The following is a 21,589-nucleotide window of genomic DNA, read 5'->3' on the forward strand; positions in this document are numbered from 1 at the left end:
CTGCAAGGGGAATTGGCTGCAAGGGGAGCAGGGCTTATGTGAGTGGCAGGAAGCCTGGCCTGAGATGTGGAGGTGTGGGGAGGTGCGCCCGGACACGGGCCGTCTCCAAGTTCAGAGTCATTGCTCAGGGGCTGGAGTGAGAGTGTCAGAGAAGTAAGTGTCCTCTTTGGGTTCTGATGGGGTTGTGGAGGTGCAGTCCAGGCTTGGGGGAGAGGAGAGGCAAGGAATGGGCCATATTTAATGGAGATTTAAAAATGTTTCCCCTAACTTTTATTTTCTATGAATTTTAATGGATTACATGAATTTAATGGTTCTATGAATTTTAATGGATGCAGATTTGTGTTTGGCTACCACAATTAGAATACAGAACAAACAGTTCTTTAATGAACATTTCAAAGGAAAAATGTAACATTTTAAGATAACATACGTGTGTTCTTTTCACTTAAGAGTTATTTTAGAAAGTTTTGGGTTATTTTCCAGCACTTGGATTTTTTTTAAATGTCTTTTTAGTCTGATGACTATAAAGTTTTTATAAACATGTAACTTAAATTAATATGCTGTATTCTGTAGACTGTAGTATTTCACCTCTTAACGTCTCTGAAATTGGGATGTGTCTTTGACAGCATCTTATGATTCAAAGAAATAAAGTGGTGAGGAAAACCAAGCATAATACTGTAACAGTAGATGATACTTCATGATATGCACAGACTTCTGTATCATCATTCATTTCTGGGAGCACTGACCCTAAGGCTCTTTACTAGAGGTGGTGATTCAGAAATGTGGAAATTGTGGACCATCTTCCACACATTGATGAGTGAGAGAAACAGACAAAAGATCAGTGATTCTGAGATAGTGATACGGTGCAAAGAGCACTGTCATAGAGCAAGGACTAATGGGGGTTAGGGACCCTAGAATACTTCTGAGATTCCCAGAGGAAGATGGTCTTTGAGCTGCATGACAAAGGATGAATAAAATGACTTACCTAAGGAGTGGAGGAGCGAGGTATGAATGAGGAGGACAAGAGTTTGTAGAGATAATCTTGGAACCTGCTGATTGATGAAGATGGAGTGAAGGAGGCAAGTGTAGAGTTCAGGTTGGAAGTTTTTTTTTTTTTTTTAATGTGGACCACTTTTAAAATCTTTATTGAATTTGTTACAACATTGCATCTGTTTTATGTATTTTGGCTTTTTGGCCCAAAGGCATGTGAGATCTTACCTCCCCAAGCAGGGATTGAATTCATACCCCCTGCATTGGAAGGTGAAGTCCCAACCACTGAATCACCAGTGAAATCCCAGGTTGGAAGCTTTGATAGGAGACAAGATTGATGAAGGACTGTTGTTGTATGTTCAGCATTTTGATCTTAAGCCTGAAGGCAGATGGGCGCTTTTGGAAGATACATATATTGGGAATTAAGATTTACATCTTACAAAGATGACTGTAGAAGCAGAAGGAAGGGAATGAATTAGAGCTTGCGGGGAACAAATCTGGGGTCAGAGAATGATAAATCGATTGGAGCATCACGAGAAGTGATGGAATTTGAACCAAAGCAGTGGTGGAGCAGATGAAAAGGAGAAAACACGGTCCTGTGATGCTAGGGAGGCCGATCTGACCATGTGATCATGACAGTTTGAAGTGTGGGAAGAGGCTGGAGTTAAGCACAACCCCTAGATCTCTGGCTTGGATGGATGGTGCCATTGAGCTGAAAGCAGGTTTGGGAGGAAAACGATTTCAGTTTTGACTTTATGGAACTTGCCATGCCCGAGGAACTGTTGTATGGACAAGAGCATGGGTTTGGAATGCAAGAGGCTTTCCCTGGAGAGGGGTTTGCGGGTCATCATTGGGGCCCTCAGGGAGTCGGTGAGGTTGTCCAGGAGGAGAGTGGGGTAGAATAGAAGAGTGCAGGGGCGGGACCCTGGGGCCACCCACCCACACTTACAGGGTGGAAGCAGGAGAGGGGGCAGTGTGTGCAATCAGTTTAATGAGGAAGTGGGTGGCAGTGACAAATGCCATGGAAGCCCAAGCAGGATAGGGCATGACCATTTGGTTTGTAACTGGAAACCATTGGTGTGTTGTAAAGAGCAGTTACAATGCAGTGGGATGGTGAGATGGGCAGTAGCCAACTTTCGATGATTTGGCACTATGAATTCAAGGTAGAAATTGCAATAAAAAACATAGCCTACTCTTGCAAGAAACTAGGCTATAAAAGGAGAGACCATAAGGAGTGTTCAGCGACTGTGTCTTTGATTGTTGGGTTAATGCTCTCTAAAGGTCTCATGGCTAATGTGTTTTTCTACCTGTGGAGTGGAACTTTCTCAGACTCAACGATTCTTTAATTTGCTTGAAGTGGCACTTTTGGCTTTTTGTTCATGATTTAACACTATAAAAATGCCCAGCTAGAGCTTGCTGCAGGAATATGAGTTCCATCTTATCATGGAATTCTTGAGGCCATTACCTTTGAAGTTGTTCGGTACATTAACAAACAAACAAACAGAAAACATTAACAAAACAAAAAGTTGAGAAGTTGAAATATTAAGGAGATTGAGCTTGTTTACAAAAAAGTAAAAGACAATGAGAATACGCAACTTTATAAGCTTAGGTTATGCTTAATTGTAAACAACTTGATGAAAAATCTCCCTTCTTTATTGTCCTTGAAATACAGGCTAAAAAGTGAGAATGCTTGCAGGTATAGTGTGTCCTGGAATTGCTTTGAATTGCAGTTGGTGAGTGTGAGAACAAATAAATCCCAAACGATTTGTGATTTAGTTTTATAGGCACACACTCATAAACTGGATTCAGGCAGTAATTCCGGAAAGCATACACAGGAGAATTATTTGCTGTATGTTCATTTACTCCACACAGATTTAGCGAGTACCCATATGTTGAAATCTCTGCTGGATCCGGCAGGATAGGAAATAAGGGGACTTAAATAATGCTGCTCATACTTGGTCATAGGGAGATGTGGACAAGGGGTCAGAGAAGAGAGAAAGCCTTTTTTTTTAATATTGATTTTTATTATTTATTTATTTGACTGCACCAGGTCTTAGGTGCAGCATGTGGATCTAGTTCCCTAACCAGGGATCAGACCAGGGCCCCCTGCCTTGGGAGTGTAGAGTCTTAGCCACTGGACCACCAGGGAAGTCCCGAGAAAGGGCCTTTTGATGTGTGATCAGGGGAGGCTTCTTGGAAGAGGTGGCATTTGAACTGTATGCTGAGAGACAGCTGTTCATTCTCTTTGGCATGTCTGTTTCATGTGATACCCTTGACTACTCTCTTTCTTGAAACTGCCCTGGTTTGGTTTTCCCACACTACTATCAGCACCACCTACTGCCTCTGTGTTCCCTGTCAACCCTTTTTATGGTTCCTGTATCTCCTAGGTCCTCTGTTCTTTCTCTTCCCTTCTTCCTCAGAGATATAATTGCTATCTGCAGCTTGGAAGAGTTGCCTGAATAGATAACTCTAAACCCAGAGCTTGAGCCTAAACTTTCTCTGACCCTCCAGCCTACATTTCCAACTTGGGGCCTCACTGGCGGCTCACATTTCAGTCGTCTGAACTCTCCCTCACGATGCACAGCCTGTGCCTTCCCTCCTTTACTTCTTGCCTTTTGCTTTCCTACTGAGCGACTATTGAGTGTCCCTGTGTGCTTGATGCTAGTTGATCATTCTTTTGATTCCTCAGGCTTGGAGTCTCAGAGTCTGTTTTTTTCTGTCCCCCTTACCAGCTATGTCTCAATAATTTACTTCACTCTTTTTCATTCTTTCCAGTGTGTTTTGAAATCTTTTTGGTTCTACTAAAAGATTTTAGTTCTTCATGCCCTTTATCTGTATCTTGGATCACTGCAGTGGCCTCATAAATGGTGATCACCTTCCTCTACCTCCTCTTCATCATCAGCATCACCATTGCTTACTGAGTGTCCATTATGTTTGGAATGTTGCTCAGTTCAGTTCAGTTGCTCAGTCGTGTCTGACTCTTTGCAACCCTATGGACTGCAGTACACCAGGCTTCCCTGTCCATCACCAACTCCCAGGGCTTGCTCAAATTCATGTCTATTGAGTCAGTGATGCCATCGAACCAGCTCATCCTCTGTCATTCCCCTCTCCTCCTAGGGATGTTGCTAGGGTACCATGGTCTATACGTTGAAAAATGGAGTAGAAGGAGAGACAAAACAGACCTGAATGATAAAGAAGTCCATCACCAACTCCAAGGCGATAGGCCCAGAGGCTGAGTCAGCAGTGCAGTGAGATCGGAGGAAGTGGACCCCAAGATCTGGGGAGATGAGTATCTAGGCATGTGGAGAAGGTTTGGGGCAGGGTGTTGAGTGGTGGATGGTGGCCCTCTGGTGAACATGTGAGAGGTGGACACCCATGTGTTGTGGTATAAGACCTGTGAGTTGAAAGTTCAGCTAGGCCTGGACTGTGATGGATCTAGTAGACCAGGATGAGCTATCTGGTCTTTATCCTATAGAAGCAGGTTTGTAGGGAGGGAATGGACAGAAATAGGGAGTGTGTGATCTATGAAAAGTGTTAAGAATTACCTGGAGATGGTGTGTAGGCTGACTTTGAAGCCAGTTAGGAGATATCACAGAAGTCTTCTGTAACATTTTGTTTCTTATCTCTAAACACAAGACTGCCAGATTAAGTTTCTCAGTCGAAGTTTTGATCCTGTGACCCTCCTGCTCAGATGCTCCTTGAGAAGCAGTTCTTTTGCTGGCTTTGGGGTAGCCTTTGTAATCACACTTCAGCCCTTCCAGCATTGTCTCTGCCTCCTACCCTTCAGTAACCAACCATTGGCCCCCACACAAATTTTCCATTCTCTCCAGTGCTTGAGAAATTCTAACTGCAGTTTCACCCAGCTTTCAGCATACATGTGACACCTTTCATGGCTCCCGAAGCCCCTGCCCCCTGACAAAGCTTCCCTCATACTTACACTGTGTTGTTTGCTTTAAATTAATCACCAACTGACATTACTTTTTTCTGTAGCTGCTGAAGTTGTTAATTAGTGCTCATATTGTTTGTCTGGGTTTGTTTTTCCAACAGTCTGTAACCTCCTCAAGAGCTGGCACCGTGCTTGCCCCTTGTAGGTGGCTACAGCCATTACATTTGCATCCAGTACTGTCCCAGTGCTGGTATTTCAAACATGATGATATTTGCTGACCTTCAGTTTTGTTTTAACCTGTCCAAGCAGCCAGGCAGATTACACAGATGCTCAGAGCCCAGGGTGATAACACATTTGAGGACCCAAGCTTTCACCAAGGTGGTGGCATTGAATGGGGAGATTGAGAAAGAACTTTCGTTCGTTTTAGTCTCCTCGTTCCCTGGTGTTGATGGGTGTTTGCTAACCAAAGGGGAGTCAGGAATATCCCCTTGACTTTTGTTGGGCAGTGGGTTCCCAGCTGCCCTTTGAATGGAGCCCTTTCTCTAAAGGGGAGTAGTCTACTTCGATTCTCATATCTTGAGATAACTACCCTTGAAAACTAGGATATGATGACAACTAGGTGAAACTTTCTTGATCCCAGTGATAGAGAAGTAAGTTAAAAGTGGATGCTTATTCTTTGCTATTAGATAGGTCAAAAGATTCTGCAGAAGCAAAATTAGCATTATATGGATCAGAGAAATAATTGTAAGCACATAAGTTAGCAAGGACTTAACACTGGAAAAGTTTGGCCAGGGGTATAAAGCACTTGGGCTTCCCTAGTGGCTCAGATGGTAAAGAATCTGCCTGCAATGCAGGAGACCCGGGTTCGATCCTTGGATTGGGAACACCCTCTGGAGAAGGGAATGGCTACTCCAGTATTCTTGCCTTGAGAATTTCATGGACAAAGGAGCCTGGCTAGCTACAATCCATGGAGTTGCAAAGAGTCTGACACGATTGAGTGACTAACACTTATTTACAAACTATTTGCTTTTTAGATAAAAGTGATGCATCCTGAAAATTCTAGATGAGTTTTCTTTCCATTTCCAGGGTTGGCAGGTTGGTGGGCATTAGAAATAATGTCTAAGTGGGATGTAGGATGGCTTTAAGCATTTACTGGGGAGCCAACTCTCTAGGAATGTTAAACCTTGCTCATTTGTAAGAGGTAATAGTCAGGACTGTAGGTCAGCTGAGTGTTTCCTTTGTGTTTGTGAGAAGAAAGGGACAAAAAGTAATAATATAAGCAAGACAACTGAGAGAATATTCAAAAGAGCAAACAGTTTTAAGCTCTCTCAGCTACTATAGAAGCTCTTATTTATATAGAAACAGCTGACCTGCTAATTAGAAAACATCCTTGCCTATTCATTAAACTAATTATCTGAAGGAATTCTGCTAGGCAACACTTAGTCTAGTTCTAATTATTGTGTGCCCTTGAAAGCAATAAATGGCACTTTTAGAATAAAATTTTTTAATTTAGACATGTATGTGGTTTACTCAGACGTTCCCTGTAAATAGAGTCGGGGTAGTAATGAGGGGTTACACTTTAGCTTTTATGAAAAAGGCTTATCACCTCTTCATAGAGAGATTATAATGAATTATTAAATCATGCATGTTTAGACCTGAGAGCTCCTTGGAGATCATTATTATTTAAATATAAGAGGTTTTTGTTTTTTTTTTTAAAAGATCTTTTCTGTTTTTGTGTTACTTTTTTTTTTTTTTTAAGAAGATGAGCATCATCTTGTGATTTAAGACAGTGGTAGAATTTTCTGTCATAAACTCAGACATTATGTTCACATGTGAATAAGGTGGATCATCATTTCTGCAGCCACTTTACCTTGCAGAGCCTTTTCTGACCTTAATCAGAACGCTGGTTAAGAAGCATAGTAAAAGAGCACATCCTGTGTACCGGGGGTCCCCCACCTCTAGAATCTAATGCCTGATGATCTGAGGTAGAGCCGATGTTATAGAAATAAAGTGCACAATAAATGCACATGAATCACCCTGAAACCATCCCTTCCTACCCCTGCTCCATGGAAAAACTGACTTCCATGAAACCAGTCTCTGATGCCAAAAAGGTTGGGGACCGCTACAGTTGTCTTCAGGTTACAGCAGTTATGTAAACAGGTGAGCTGGTACTGTCAACGAAAACTCAGCCAGCTCTTGATGAGTATAGGGATTGGGCCATCTGCTTCAATCTTAGGGCTGTGTTCCTCAGAGCCAGTGCCTAGGTTCAAAGCTCCCGTCCAGTACTATGATTTGGGCGTTCTCCAGCTGGGTGACCTTGGATAAGCTACTTTAAGCTCTGTGCTTCAGTTTCCTGATCTGTCAGAGGGGCTAACAATAGCTCCTGCCTCCAGGGACTGTTGGGAGGATTAAATGAGTTATTTCTTATAAAGTGCTCTTACATATTAAGGGCTCCATCTATCCAGCCAGCTGCCCACTTCTTCATTCAGCCCCTATTGTACTCCACTGTGTGCTGGGCCCTGCTGTGGAGGCTGCTGTTAGGGGACAGCACTCAGATGAGGTCCCTGTCCTATTGGAGCCTCCATTCTAGGGGGAAGAGACCATGAATAAGTAAACGAACAAGTCCAGGTCCTAATAAGTGTTACAATAATGACAACAAATCGGGAAATATAATAGAGATTGATTTCGGGGGAGAGAGGTTAACATTGGCTAGGGTGGCAGGAGTGACGAGAAGGTGTCGTGTGAGCTGAAATCTGAATGATGAAAGATAAATGTCAGCTTCATTAAGAACGTTTTCCTTTGTGTTGGTAGCTCTTTCCATATTCTTATTTTAAAATCACTTAGCATCAAAATTAAAATCCTTTTAGGACACCACTAGGAGCCCTAGTGGGGGTCTCTCTCCCACTAGCTCGTGACTCTGTTCAGACAAGTCATTGTCAGCATCTTGGAGCTTTCCCCCTGAACTTCATCTTGGCAGGACCCAGACCTGCCCACCCCTAGGTGGGCAAGAGACAGCCCAGAGTCTCTGTCCCTTGGCTCCAGCTGGGTGCTCACCCACCTTGTTGTGCCCCAGTTCCTGGAAGAGCCTGACTCTGTTCCCACCTGACAGAAAGTAGAGGACTGGGTTGAGGCAGCTGCTCAGGCTCACCAGAGGCCTCCATACCTTGTAGGCCAGGCTGACCACTGTCAGGAGCTGGCAGTTGCCTGAGGACAGGAAGCGGAGTGTGAAGTAGAGGGAGCGCGAGATGTGGAAGGGCACGAAGCAGAGGGCGAAGAGGCCACACACCAGCAAGATGGTCCGGATGGACTTGGCCCGGGTTGCGCCACCCACCCTCGTGAGGGTCTCCACTGGTGTGGCCAGGCTCCTGACCATCAGTGAGTAGCACACCAAGATAACCAAGGAGGGCAGGACAAAGCTGGACAACATCAGGACCATGCTGTAGACGAAAAACTTGTCAAAGTGATCCACACTGGTCGTGTCGTAGCAGATCATCTGGCCGTCGATGTCGTCTGTGTGAGAGAAGATCAGGGTGGGCAGCAGCTGGATGACCACCAGAGCCCACGTGGCGGTGGCGCCCAGCAGGGCGTGCCGGCGGGTCCGGTAGGGCAGGGAGCGCAGTGGGTGGCACACACCCAGGAAGCGGTGCACAGAGATGCAGGTCAGCAGCAGGACGCTGCTGTAGAGGTTGGCATAGAACAGGAAGCGCACCAGCTTGCAGAGCAGCTCCCCGAAAGGCCAGGTGTCCTCCAGAGAGTAGGTGACGATGAGGAAGGGCAGCGTCGATATATACAGCAGATCTGCCACCATCAGGTTCGCCAGGTAGATGGTGGCACAGCTCCAGCGCTTGGTTTGGCGCCAGGAGAGCCACAGGACGGCGCCATTCAGGGGCAGCCCCAGCACAAAGATGATGCTGTAGGTCAGGGAGAGGTAGACTTGCTTGTAGTGCTCTGAGAGATGGCAGGATCTTACTTCCTCTGAGATATTGGTGTCCAGCTTCTCCATCTCCCCAGGGGAGCACAGCTCTTCCTGCTTCTCCTTCCCCTCGGAGGAAACGGAGTGGCTAGCAGAGCATCACGGCCTCAGCTGAGTGTTAGTTTCTGCCTTGACTTGGCATTAACTCCTGAAGTCTGGTCAGAGTCCTTGTTTGAGAGAGACCAGTGCTAGTAAAAAAAAAAAAAAAAGCTTACACCAAGGGCAAAGCAGATTTTAAAGGAGGGCTTTTCAACTTACCAGGTCCACAGGGCCTCCCTTACCCTGACTTGTGTGCTCTTGGGTCCAGGCTGGGTTGATAGGAAGCTCGGATACACATGTGGCAGGAAAAGGTGCTGCTGTCATTTAAGCAGGGCATACCACCTCCAGCGCTGTGACTTGTTCTTTGGCTAGACTACTTTGCATAGAGTTAGGAAACCTCCAAAAGGACCTCTTCCAGCCCAAGATGATGGTGCATCCGTAGAGGGCAGTATTTCCTGCAACCTGGCCCTAACCCCACCCACATGCCTTGGTGGGAGTGGAAAGCGATCCTTGGGGGTTAGGGAGGATTAGGGAAAGCATGGGTTTTGCCTACAGGCTCTGTGAGAGGATTTTGATTTGTATCTCTTTCAAGATTTATTAACTGCGTATTTGAATCCCGAGGCTGATTTGCTTGTTAAACACCCCAGCATCCCGGACATCCAAGAAAACACATCTGAGCTGTGAAGCCAGGTGCAGCTTCTTTCTTACCCTCATCCCTGCTGACAAAGCAGATCCAACAGGCAGAGCCACAGAGCTGAGGCAGCTGTGTGTGGAGCCCGATGCATTGGGAAATCAGCCAGCACAAGACCTACAGGGGTGCCTGAGATGAAGCCTGAACTTTCCAAGAAGTTGATTTCTAGGGGTTCATCTTCAGAAAGACAAGTTAATACAGGGAAAGAGGGAAAAGCATACATTGGGTACTTTGGGGGTAAACTGTAACATATAGGTCTTTACTCACAGCAGAAGGAACGGGGACCTCGTGCATTCTATCGGTCAACAAGCACTTATGGAGCATCTGTTGGTCAGGCACTATGGAGAAAAGATGGGTACAGCACTTGCTCTCCAGGCTCTCATAATCTGGTGGGGAAGACAAGCAGATACAGCTGATTGCATTGCATTGTGGGAAATGGTCACCGAGCGCTGCAAAAACCAGCAGGGTGCTGAGGGAGTCGAGTGAAGGCTTGGGTTGGGTGCCACGGGAGCTGCTTGGGAGAACCGAGAGGAGCTTGCTGGGAAAGAAGGGTGAAGGGCATTTGAGGGATGGGGTTGGAGGCATAGCACATGCACGGAGACAGAGCTGAAGAGTCCTGGCATGGCGGGATGACCTGTGTGGGGGCGGAACTCCCAGGATGCGTTAAGAAGGGTGGATGTGCTTAAGCAGGACAGTGACGGGTAAGGCAGTGTGGGAGGAAGGCCCGGCAGCAGCCCAGAAGCGAGCCTGGAGCAGTCAGACTGTAAGGGGGCCCAGGCAGTGCCTGCAGGTGAGAGATGCTCGGGACCCCAGCGAGGCCATGTGGGTTGATGAGGAGAGAGGACCTGACCCAGAGGCACTGCTGAGGCAGGCACAATGGGACCCATTGGACATGGGGTGTGAGCCAGAGGAGGAGTTGAGAGTATACCTGAGGCTGGAGTTGCAGGGGTGGGGGAGGCCAGTGCCTGAGCTGAAGCCTGAAGCTTGAAGGCTGGGACCGATGTTCTGAGGCAAGGGGCTTGTTGACTGACTTTAACATGATGTTCTGAGGCAAGGGGCTTGTTGACTGACTTTAACATCCGCCTGACTGGAGGAGCAAAGCTTTTTGGCTGGGTGAGTATTCATAGAAAGAACGATATTTTCATTCATTTTGTCCTCTATCATCTTCCACATGGAGGGCTGGCCAATGCTTAGTTACTTTCAGCAAAGCTGCCTTCCCAGCGCGGTGTGGGCTCTCAGGGGGATGCTGAGGAGTGGCACCGGCCTGGTTCAGTGCTGGCTTGGGCCTGCCGGTTCACACTGTGATTTCGTTTAGTCTTCTGAGCAACCTTGCGGATGAAGCACTAGCTCTATTTTACTGTGAGGAAGCCTGGAGTCAGAGGAGACACCCCTGCAGGGCTGGCTAGGCCCTCCAGTGTGGAGGGCTTGCTCCTGAGGCGGGCTGTGGGCTTCTGCCCCCTCACGACTGTGGTAAGAAGCCCTCCAATCCCAGCTCGGCAGGGACTGTGAGTACAGTGTGAAGGAGCAAGTCATCTTCTCTCTCTGAGCCACGGTCTTCACAGCTGTAACCTGGTGAGGTTGCTGGGAGAATCAGCTGGAAGAAAGGCACACAGTGTGTCATAAGGGGGTGACCCAACAGGTTCTGGTTCTGTTCCCACCATTCCTTTTCCTCCTCCTAGAGACTACGTTGCTCTGACTAAGCTCTTTGGCTTATGTGGGAGGGTGAGCGGGTGAGTCTGGCATTACCACTTCATAACAGACAAGGTCACTTTTCTTTCTGGCTATGACCTTCTGCTGTGGTCTGAAATGTGTCACCTACAAATTCATATGTGTGTGCTCAGTCGCTTCAGTCTTTTTGACTCTTTGTGTCCCTGTGTCCCACCAGGCTTCTCTGTCCATGAGGATTCTCCAGGCAGGAATACTGGAGTGGGTTGCCACGTCCTCCTCCAGGGGATCTTCCCAACCCAGGGATTGAACCCATGTCTCTATGTCTACCTGCATTGGCAGGTGGGGTCTTTACCACCAGCACCACCTGGAAAGCCCTTACTCAGTCTGGAGGGACAGCTGTTTAAGTGAGAGGCTGACCATCCTTAGTCAAGGCATCCGGTAAGAGAACTACACAATGTTTGGACCAGTGCATCATGTAGGCTGCTATCATGGAGAAAGGAAGGAGCAAAATTCAGACTATAATGGGTTAATTCACTAGCCAAAATCTGGGATGATGTTGAGCACCTCCTTCTTGAAGCCGCTTTTCTAGCCTCTGCAATCCCCTGACTTTTCTCCTGTCTCTCTAGAACTAGCTTCTTCCATTCATTGGGAAGCAGCATTGAAGGGCTATGCAGCTGTTCATAGCAAAAGTGGAAAGACCTAGAATTGAAGAGAAACAGGCTGGGGTTTTGTGGAAGAGAATTTGGGGGACAGTTTTCATGATGAATGAAATTCTCAGGAGAAGAGACACCCTCACTTCTAAAAAGTGAGTGTGTCATGCGTTTTCTCCTCTTTGTCGCCATTTCTTCAAGACCTTTCAAAAAGACTGATATGATTAGGGTTGGAATTTGTTTCACTGTTGGACTCAGTGGGGATAAGGGCCTTGAGGAAATAATGAAGTGATCATCCTGAATGGGTTAGATGGGTCCCAGGTCTTCAGCCCAGAGTTCTTCCCATTGTGAGTCTCCAAGAGCCTGGTCCTGTTTCTGGCTCCCTGCTAAACAGGAGCCTTGGGTAATCATCCATGGAGCAATGACCTCTGAGTACCATGATGGATATATTTCCATGGGAATCAGTCAGTCCAGTTGCTCAGTCTTGTCCAACTCTTTGTGACCCTATGGACTGCAGCATGCCAGGCTTCCCTGTCCATCACTAACTCCCGGAGCTTGCTCAAACTTACGTCCGTCAAGTCTGTGATGCCATCCAACCATCTCATCCTCTGTTGTCCCCTTCTCCTCCTGCCTTCAATCTTTCCCAGCATCAGGGTCTTTTCCAATGAGTCAGTTCTTTGCATCAGGTGGCCAAAGTATTGGAGTTTCAGCTTCAGCATCAGTCCTTTCAATGAATATTCAGGACTGATTTCCTTTAGGATTGACTGGTTGGATCTCCTTGTAGTCCAAGGGACTCTCAAGAGTCTTCTCCAACACCACAGTTCAAAAGCATCAATTCTTTGGCGCTCAACTTTCTTTATAGTCAAACTCTCACATCCATACATGCCTACTGGAAAAACCATAACTTTGGCTAGATGGACCTTTGTTGGCAAAGTAATGTCTCTGCTTTTTAATATGCTGTCTATGTTGATCATAGCTTTTCTTCCAAGGAGCAAGTGTCTTTTATTTTCATGGCTGCAGTCACCATCTTCAGTGATTTTGGAGCTAAAATAATAAAATCTGTCATTGTTCCCATTGTTTCCCCATCTATTTTCCATAAAGTGATATTCCAATCCCAAAGAAAGGCAATGCCAAAGAATGCTCAAACTACTGCACAATTGCACTCATCTCACACGCTAGTAAAGTAATGCTCAAAATTCCAAGCCAGGCTTCAGCAATATGTGAACCATGAACTTCCAGATGTTTATTCTGGTTTTAGAAAAGGCAGAGGAACCAGAGATCAAATTGCCAACATCCGCTGGATCATGGAAAAAGCAAGAGAGTTCCAGAAATACATCTATTTTTGCGTTATTGACTATGCCAAAGCCTTTGACTATGTGGATCACAATAAACTGTGGAAAATTGTGAAAGAGATGGGAATACCAGACCACCTGACCGGCCTCTTGAGAAACCTGTATGCAGGTCAGGAAGCAACAGTTAGAACTGGACATGGAACAACAGACTGGTTCCAAATAGGAAAAGGAGTATGTCAAGGCTGTATATTGTTACCCTGCTTATGCAGAGTACATCATGAGAAACACTGGACTGGAAGAAGCACAAGCTGGAATCAAGATTGCCGGGGAAAATATCAGTATGCAGATGACACCACCGTTATGGCAGAAAGTGAAGAGGAACTAAAAAGCCTCTTGATGAAAGTGAAAGAGGAGAGTGAAAAAGTTGGCTTAAAGCTCAGCATTCAGAAAACGAAGATCATGGCATCTGGGGAAACAGTGGAAACAGTGTCAGACTTTTTTTTGGGGGGGGCCTCCAAAATCACTACAGATGGTGATTGCAGCCATGAAATTAAAAGATGCTTACTCCTTGGGAGGAAAGTTATGAGCAACCTAGATAGTGTATTGAAAAGCAGAGACATTACTTTGCCAATAAAGGTCCGTCTAGTCAAGGCTGTGGTTTTTCCAGTGGTCATGTATGGATGTGAGAGTTGGACTGTGAAGAAAGCTGAGCACTGAAGAACTGATGCTTTTGAACTGTGGTGTTGGAGAAGACTCTTTTTTTTTTTTAATATAAATTTATTTATTTTAATTAGAAAGGTGGTAACGATGACCCTGTATGCAAGACAGCAAAAGAGAAGACTCTTGAGAGTCCCTTGGACTGCAAGGAGATCCAACCAGTCCATTCTGAAGGAGATCAGTCCTGGGTGTTCTTTGGAAGGACTGATGCTAAAGCTGAAACTCCAGTACTTTGGCCACCTCGTGCAAAGAAGTGACTCATTGAAAAAGACTCTGATGCTGGGAGGGATTGAGGGCAGGAGGAGAAGGGGACGACAGAGGATGAGATGGCTGGATGGCATCACCGACTCAATGGACATGAGTTTGGGTGAACTCTGGGAGTTGGTGATGGACAGGGAGGCCTGGCGTGCTGCAATTCATGGGGTCGCAAAGACTTGGACGCGACTGAGCGACTGAACTGAACTGATGGGACCAGGTGCCATGATCTTAGTTTTCTGAATGCTGAATTTTAAGCCAACTTTTTCATTCTCCTCTTTCACTTTCATCAAGAGGCTCTTTAGTTCTTCTTCTTCCATGGGAATAGGGAAGTCTTTAACATTTTCATGGTTGAAATAGTTACCACTACCCAGAGAAATGACTCAGCCCAGTTGAAGAAAGGGCTCTTCTTTCTCCTTTAACAAGTATCTATAAGATACGTACTTCAAGAGTTCAGAAAAGGGAAAAGTTATGAATAAATTTGAATAACAATGAAGTATTACTGCTTTCAGTTGTGGAGGAATGGTTGTTGAAGTGGGAAAATAAAATCTCCCTTAAAAAAATTTTTGGGCCAAAGAAGTGGACATTTCTTTTTTCCGTTTTTGAATGCCACTCTTGTATTCTACATGTGTTTAATCTATACATTGATTTTAATATTTTACCTCTATCTAGAGACCTTTCTTAGAGAAGTGGAGCTACTTAACAGAGTCTTATAAGTGCTTTCAGACAGTAAATTTGTTTTTACAAGTTACTCTGAAAAACTGTTGATAAATAGATGCATTTCTTTAGGATTTTTATTTTTAATACAATTTTAAAAGGTTACACTCCATTAAGAGTTCCACATACTGGCTGTGTTCCCCGTGTTGTAGAGTAGATCCCTGAGCTTGTCTTACACCCCGTAGTTTCTCCCTCCCGCTCTCCACCCCTATGATGCCCCTCCCACAATGGTGTGCAAAATAGTATGGCCGTTTCTCAAAAAGCTGCTGTGGGGAACTTCCCTGGTGGCCCAGTGGTTAAGACTCTGTGCTTCCACTGAAGGGGGCGGTGGTTTGATCCACTGTTGGGGAACTAAGATGCCACATGCTGCATGGTGCAACCAAATAAAAGCTAATGTAGTGTATGCACTACTTAATTTATAAAGATTTCTTAATTTATAAAGATGAATTAGAAATTTATTTTTCATATTCACAACATAATTTGTCTTTCAGTAAGTTTTCAAAATGGGGCCCCAAGGTACATTTAATTAGATGGTGGATTACAGGAGTTAGTAGTTTGAATTACTTTTCCTGTGTTTCAAATCCACTAGATAGTTTGGTGTTATTTGGCCAATGAACCACTAGGTGGCGATGAAGACTGACAGACAGTTTATAATTTTTTCCCTCCAAATGAAAGCAGGTATTGGGATTGGTTTTAGGTCCAGGCCTAGTAGTTGTGCATGGATATAATTCATTGAGGACATACAGAAAATCCCACCTGCTAAACCACCTCCTACTGGTCTTTTATCTAAAGTTACTATGTTAGGTTTCCACAATAAAATGGTGTGTTGCAATCAGCTGAAAGCAGCCTTGCTGAGATTGAGTTATAAAAAGATCTTGTGAGATAGGCTTGGCCGGAATTAATTCCCCCATTTTCAGTTTGGTTCAGTTCAGTCACTCAGTCATGTCCGACTCTTTGCAACCCCATGGACTGCAACACACCAGGCTTCCCTGTTCATCACCAACTCCCGGAGCTTGCTTAAACTCATATCCATCAAGTTGGTGATGCCATCCAACCATCTCATCCTCTGTTGTCCCCTTCTCCTCCTGTCTTCAGTCTTTCCCAGCATTAGGGTCTTTTCCAGTGAGTCAGTTCTTCACCATCTGCAGTGATTTTGGAGCCCAAGAAAATAAAGTCTGTCACTGTTTCCATTGTTTCCCTATCTATTTGCCATGAAGTGATAAGACCGGATGCCATGATCTTAGTTTTTTGAATGTTGAGTTTTCACCATTTTACAGCTGAGCAAACTGAGGTGCAGTGGAAGTCCTATCTCTGATGTTTTGGGGAAAGCCTGGGCTTCCTTTTCAAAGTAGAGATAGCAAATTCCCAGGTTTCCAGAGGGTTTCTTTCTTTTTTTTTTAAGCTACCTTCCCCCATCTCACCCACCTAATCACATAATAAAGAAAGAAGGGAAATAGAAAAGCAGGTCATCCCTGAAGTCACTAGAAGTAGTGCCTTTTATAGGTGACAGAGTATAAGTGTTACTCACTCAGTCATGTCTGACTCTGTGCGACCCCATGGACTGTAGCCCACCAGGCTCCTCTGTCCATGGAATTCTCCAGGCAAGAATACTGGAATGGGTTGCCATTTCCTTCTCTAGGGGATCTTTCTGACCCAGAGATTGAACCCAGGTCTCCTGCATTGCAGAACCCTAGCTCAAAAAACATGATCTGGAGATAATGGTAAAGAGAGAGAAGACAGATCTGAGTTTTAAAAAACTTTCAAGGGACTTCCGTAGTAGTCCAGTGGTTAAGACTTCACCTTTCAATTCAGGGGGTGCAGGTTCCATCCCTGGTCAGGGAGTTATGATACTACATGCCTCATGGCCAAAAAATCAAAACATTAAACGGAAATAATATTGTGACAAATTCAATAAAGACTTTAAAAAATGGTCATCAAAAAAGAAAAAAATCTTGAAGAAAACCTCAAGTATGAGACCTAGATAGCAACCCAGTTTTAAACTATACCTTGAGTCTTAAGATAAAAGGTGCTGATTAGCCTTTTAATAATTTTGTATTATATTTTTGCAGTGTGGGCTTGTGCCTGCTGTGTACCTAGATCTCTTTTCCATGTGTGAATTGTCCACAAACATAAGAAGGCAAGGGCTTTTATTTTTTCACAAGGAAAAGCAAATTGGATCCTTTAAATAATTTAGAAGAATATCTAGAGACGGTGAGTACTTAATTTCAATAATTATATAGCAGCTTGCACATTTTTGTTTTCTATTGACAAGGATCTGACAAAATTGGCAGCTTCAAATTAGTGTAAACACAGGGAGTGATTGGGAAGCATTGTTCTGACATTGTATTGTCACAACAGAGAAGGTGGCTGCTCTGAAACTGATGTTACTGTCTGGAAAAATAATCACCACTGAAGAAGTAAAAATACAAAAGGGTAATACCACCCCGTCAATGACTTTGAAATCAGATTTTTTTTTTTTTACATTAATGATGCAATAAAAATAGCTATAAAGTCCTGTGGCTCTGGAAGTCCATCATTTCCTCTGGAGTCATGACCCTGAAAGGAGATCTTTAGGAAACTTTTACCTTTTCGTTTCATCTGGCATCAAAGATCTTTAAACGCATCACGACTGAGTCTTTGCCTATGTGCTGTGTGCAGAAATGTAGAAAGCTGCTTTGGTTTGGGGCAAGAGAGGAGATCAGTGGCAGAGCCTGCGGCTCAAGAACTAGTGGTAAAGTTGCCCAAGGCATCGGCTGAGTAGAGAACTTGTATCTCGGGACCCTGCCTTCATTCACTCTTACCCTCAGGCATCAGGCTCCTCTTACAGCTTCCCTAAAGGGCCGTTTACAGCACTAACAGGCTGATGGATGTGCGGTCCACTGTCGGAGCCTTTCCTGTTGCTAGGGTGTTGCTAGGGCGGGGTGGGGGGTGTGGAGGGAGGAATCCGCAATGGCTCTGGACTCTGGGCAAGAGAAGGGAGAAGGAGGAGGATGTGGTACCTTCGTGTTTGGGAGAGCAACTCCAGGGAGCAGGGGTGAGGGACAAGGGGAGTGACCTGGTGAAAGAAGGACCTGCCTTTGTCCACTCTTACCCTCTGGCATAAGACTTTCTCACTGAACCCTATTTTTTTTTTGCCTATGAGGTGTTCTTCCTCCCCACATGCTCTGTGCTGCTTCTATGTGGGAGAGGGGCTCCTGCTGCATCTGGACCTGCTTCTTTGTGTGAAGTGATTCTTGTAATTTCTTCTTGGTCATTTTTTTTTTCCTATTGAGTTGTCTGTCCTTTTGTTACTGCGTTTTAGGAGTTCTTTACGTATTTTGGATAAAAATGTTTTCTGTTACTCATGTTATAAGTCTTTGTATTCCTACTCCAGCTTTCCTGGACTTCTCCAATTAGCATATGAAAGCCATCCCCATTTAGATCTAATTGATTTTTCCTACTGAAGGGTTTAATGTTTGTGTGTGTGTGTGTGTGTGTGTCTAAGAAACACAGAATGGCATGACTGGATTAGATGATGTGTAGAGAGTGGAGACAGAGAAGGAGATGGCACCCCACTCCAGTATTCTTGCCTGGAAAATCCCATGGACGGAGGAGCCTGGTGGGCTGCCATCTATGGGGTCACACAGAGTCAGACAGGACTGAAGTGACTTAGCAGCAGCAGCACAGAGTGGAGAGCGGGGAGCATTGGAGACAGGTGGAGGGTGTTTGCTCTAGTCCAAGAGGGACATCATGGTAGCTTTGACCTGAGTGGTGAGGGTGTACACCCTCACCCAGAGAGCTCTGGGTGTATTCAGTGGATATTTAGGAGCAAAATGAATGTGAGTTTTTGGTGAATTAATTATTGGGGAAAGTGAAAGTGAAGTGGCTCAGTCATGTCTGACTCTTTGCGACCCCATGGACCATAGCCTACCAGGATCCTCTGTCCATGGGATTTTCCAAGCAAGAGTACAGGGGTGGGTTGCCATTTCCTTCTCCGGGGTATCTTCCCGATCTAGGGATCGAACCCAGGTCTCCCGCATCATAGGCAGACGCTTTACTGTCTGAGCCACCAGGGAAGTCCTAAATATTGGGGAGGAGCTAGTGAATTAAATATGAGAGGGGACCTGATGACTACCCCTACTGCTGCTGCTAAGTCACTTCAGTCGTGTCTGACTCTGTGCGACCCCATAGACGGCAGCCCACCAGGCTCCCCCATCCCTGGGATTCTCCAGGCAAGAACACTGGAGCAGGTTGCCATTTCCTTCTCCAATGCATGAAAGTGAAAAAATAAAGTGAAGTCGCTCAGTCGTGTCTGACTCCTAGCGACCCCATGGACTGCAGCCCACCAGGCCCCTTTGTCCATGGGATTTGCCAGGCAAGAGTGCTGGAGTGGGGTGCCATTGCCTTCTCCGACGACTACCCCTAGTGACCTCTTTTTCTGCTGCTCTAACCGACACCTTCACCCTTTTCTTTTTTTCCTCTATTTTGTTGCTTTTCTGTTCAGTTCCTGCTTCCTCCTTGCTTCCTCTGACTCAGCTTTCCCTCCGGGCTTCCTTTGCCTTCCATCACTGCTGCAGATGGCTAACTCTGCCCATGGAAACATGGGAATTTTCCTCAAGAGACTCTGATTGGCCCAGGTGGTCACCATTATTCCTGTTTGGATAGGACTGCCACACCAGGCCTCTGGCACGCTGTGGGTCTGCACACCTGCTGGCTGCCTGGGTGGCTCCTTCATGGTGCCCAGGGGCTGCTGGGATGCGATCATGGAGTAGGAGCAGGCCACACTTGATGGATGCACACCAATGGTTGCTGTTTCTGGGGAGGCTTTGAGAAAGATGATTCCCCCTCAGAAGAGGGCTGTGAGCAGCTGGCACTTGGCATGTTCTGTCAGTACAGAAGAGTGTTAGAAGAAAAGATACACTTAAGAGAATGGATTTTCTTTTTCACTAAACCCAATTTTCTTTAATAATGTCTATATTGTGAACTTGCTTTCTAAAATGCATATTTATAACAGAAACTTACCATGACTCTTAAAAGTGATTGTCGATAGCAAACGTAATATTTGAAGGTGGTCTCCAACACAGAGAGTTTCATTTATTAATAGTATACCAGTCAGAGATTTGACTCAGAAATATTTTGTTCGTGCATAAACTATATATTTGAATTGACAGTCCTATTAATGATGGAATGCAGATATGTATGTTTATGGTAAAAGAGCCAACTGGATATTTTTTGAACATTATATGCAAGGCGTATGAAAAACAGGAGTCGCAGAGAGTAAAATCAGGCCTCGATGTCATGTTCAGTAAAACATGTCAGAGGTGAGGGCTCAGAAAGTGCCATAGTGAAATATGAGGGGAAGGTGTGGAGTTGCAAGGGGTTTCATTTAAACACAAGGCTCACGTATTAATATTTTCATTGATTTATTTTCATGCCAATATGTTCTGACATAAATATGGTGATCTATAATGTATCGACCATAAAAGTCAACATTATTTTTAAAGCTGACTCAGGGAAATAAAACCTCATTGTTAGTGCTGATATATACGGTATGTTACTCTGTTGAAAACTTAACCTCTCCTATCCTGTTCCTGATTGAGCTAAATAAGAATGCCTTTTAATAGCCACTGACCTTTGTTGCCTGTTTTGCTTCCTGGACAATGTTCGGTTTGCAATGGGGCAGGCCCATGGCATGAAATCAAGAAAGGAAAAGTGAAAGTGAAATTCGCTCAGTCGTGTCCGACTCTTTGCAGCCCCATGGACTATACAGTCGATGAAATTCTCCAGGCCAAAATACTGGAGTGGGCAGCCTTTCCCTTCTCCAGGGGATCTTCCCAACCCAGGGATCGAACCCAAGTCTCCCACATTGCGGGTGGATTCTTTACCAGCTGAGCCACAAAGGAAGCCCAAGAATACTAGAGTGGGTAGCCTGTCCCTTCTCCACCAGATCTTCCTGACCCAGGAATGGAACCAGAATCTCCTGCATTGCAGGCAGATTCTTTACCAACTGAGCTTCTAGGGAAGCCCGAAGAGCGGAAGACTTTGCCAGTATTTTTTCCTTTTAGAGGTTCAAAAGGCCTATGAAACTCCCCTGGCCAGATATTATGGAGCCATAAATTGTGTCTTCTATATGAGACCAACGATGAGAATAGAAGCAGAGTAAAGAAAGAAAGAAAGTCACTCAGTCATGTTCGACTCTTTGTGACCCCATGGACTGTAGCCTACCAGGCTCTTCCGTCCATGGGATTTTCCAGGCAAGGATACTGGAGTGGGTTGCCATTTCCTTCTCCAGGGGATCTTCCCAACCCAGGGATTGAACCCGGGTCTCCCGCATTGTAGGCAGACGCTTTACCATCTGAGCCACCACAGAAGCAGAGTGGACAACCCCAAACAGGACATGTGAGTACAGTGTCAGCTGTGTATGGTCACAGAGAAGAGACTCTAGTATTCCGGAGGCAGGGAACACACCCCAGTGCTCTGCCCAAGCCAACCACATCCGTGATGTGACTTTCAGTGAAATGATATTATGAAATAGACAGCAACCAAGGAGAATTTAGCTTAGCAGCATTGGAGAGAATGCTAATGGAACCTGGGTATGTTTGGATGACTTGTTCTTCCACTAAGTTTCAGAACAGAACAAGTGTGCTGAATTTCAACAAAATACTGAGAAATTTAGAAATACTGAGAGTTTTAGAGCTAGAGGGACCCTGGGTATGAAGCAGGGGTAATCACTTG

General features: G+C 45.2%; 1 protein-coding gene across 3 annotated transcripts; it reads right to left on the bottom strand.

The window, feature by feature from the left end:
* Positions 1 to 7,536: 7,536 nt before the first annotated feature.
* On the bottom strand, positions 7,537 to 11,109 carry LOC147379413 (P2Y purinoceptor 2-like). Of its 3 annotated transcripts, XM_086392301.1 has the most exons (3): positions 11,040 to 11,109; positions 9,844 to 9,962; positions 7,537 to 8,915 (listed from the first exon to the last, which is right to left on the bottom strand). In XM_086392301.1, the coding sequence occupies exons 1-3, from the start codon at positions 11,107 to 11,109 to the stop codon at positions 7,839 to 7,841; spliced, it is 1,266 nt and encodes a 421-aa protein (XP_086248427.1). In that variant the 3' UTR covers positions 7,537 to 7,838. The 3 variants fall into 3 exon arrangements, with proteins under 3 accessions (XP_086248427.1, XP_086248418.1, XP_086248409.1); XM_086392292.1 differs by lacking the exon at positions 11,040 to 11,109 and having other exon boundaries at positions 7,537 to 9,034; positions 9,844 to 9,975; XM_086392283.1 differs by lacking the exons at positions 9,844 to 9,962; positions 11,040 to 11,109 and adding an exon at positions 9,128 to 9,534 and having other exon boundaries at positions 7,537 to 9,034.
* Positions 11,110 to 21,589: the final 10,480 nt, after the last annotated feature.

This window comes from Bos grunniens, chromosome 1 (assembly GCF_055505025.1).
Source record: "Bos grunniens cultivar Pamir isolate PY7600 chromosome 1, Bosgru_T2T1.0, whole genome shotgun sequence".
NCBI lineage: Eukaryota > Metazoa > Chordata > Mammalia > Artiodactyla > Bovidae > Bos > Bos grunniens.

Coding starts and splice junctions, on each gene's coding strand:
- LOC147379413 (XM_086392301.1), bottom strand. CDS start 11,109: ATGACTTGCTCCTTCACACTGTACTCACAGTCCCTGCCGAGCTGGGAT. Junction 9,963..11,039: donor GAGGGCTTCTTACCACAGTC/GTGAGGGGGCAG, acceptor CTTCCCCACCAG/ATTATGAGAGCCTGGAGAGC. Junction 8,916..9,843: donor AGGTCCCCGTTCCTTCTGCT/GTGAGTAAAGAC, acceptor GTTTCCTCCGAG/GGGAAGGAGAAGCAGGAAGA.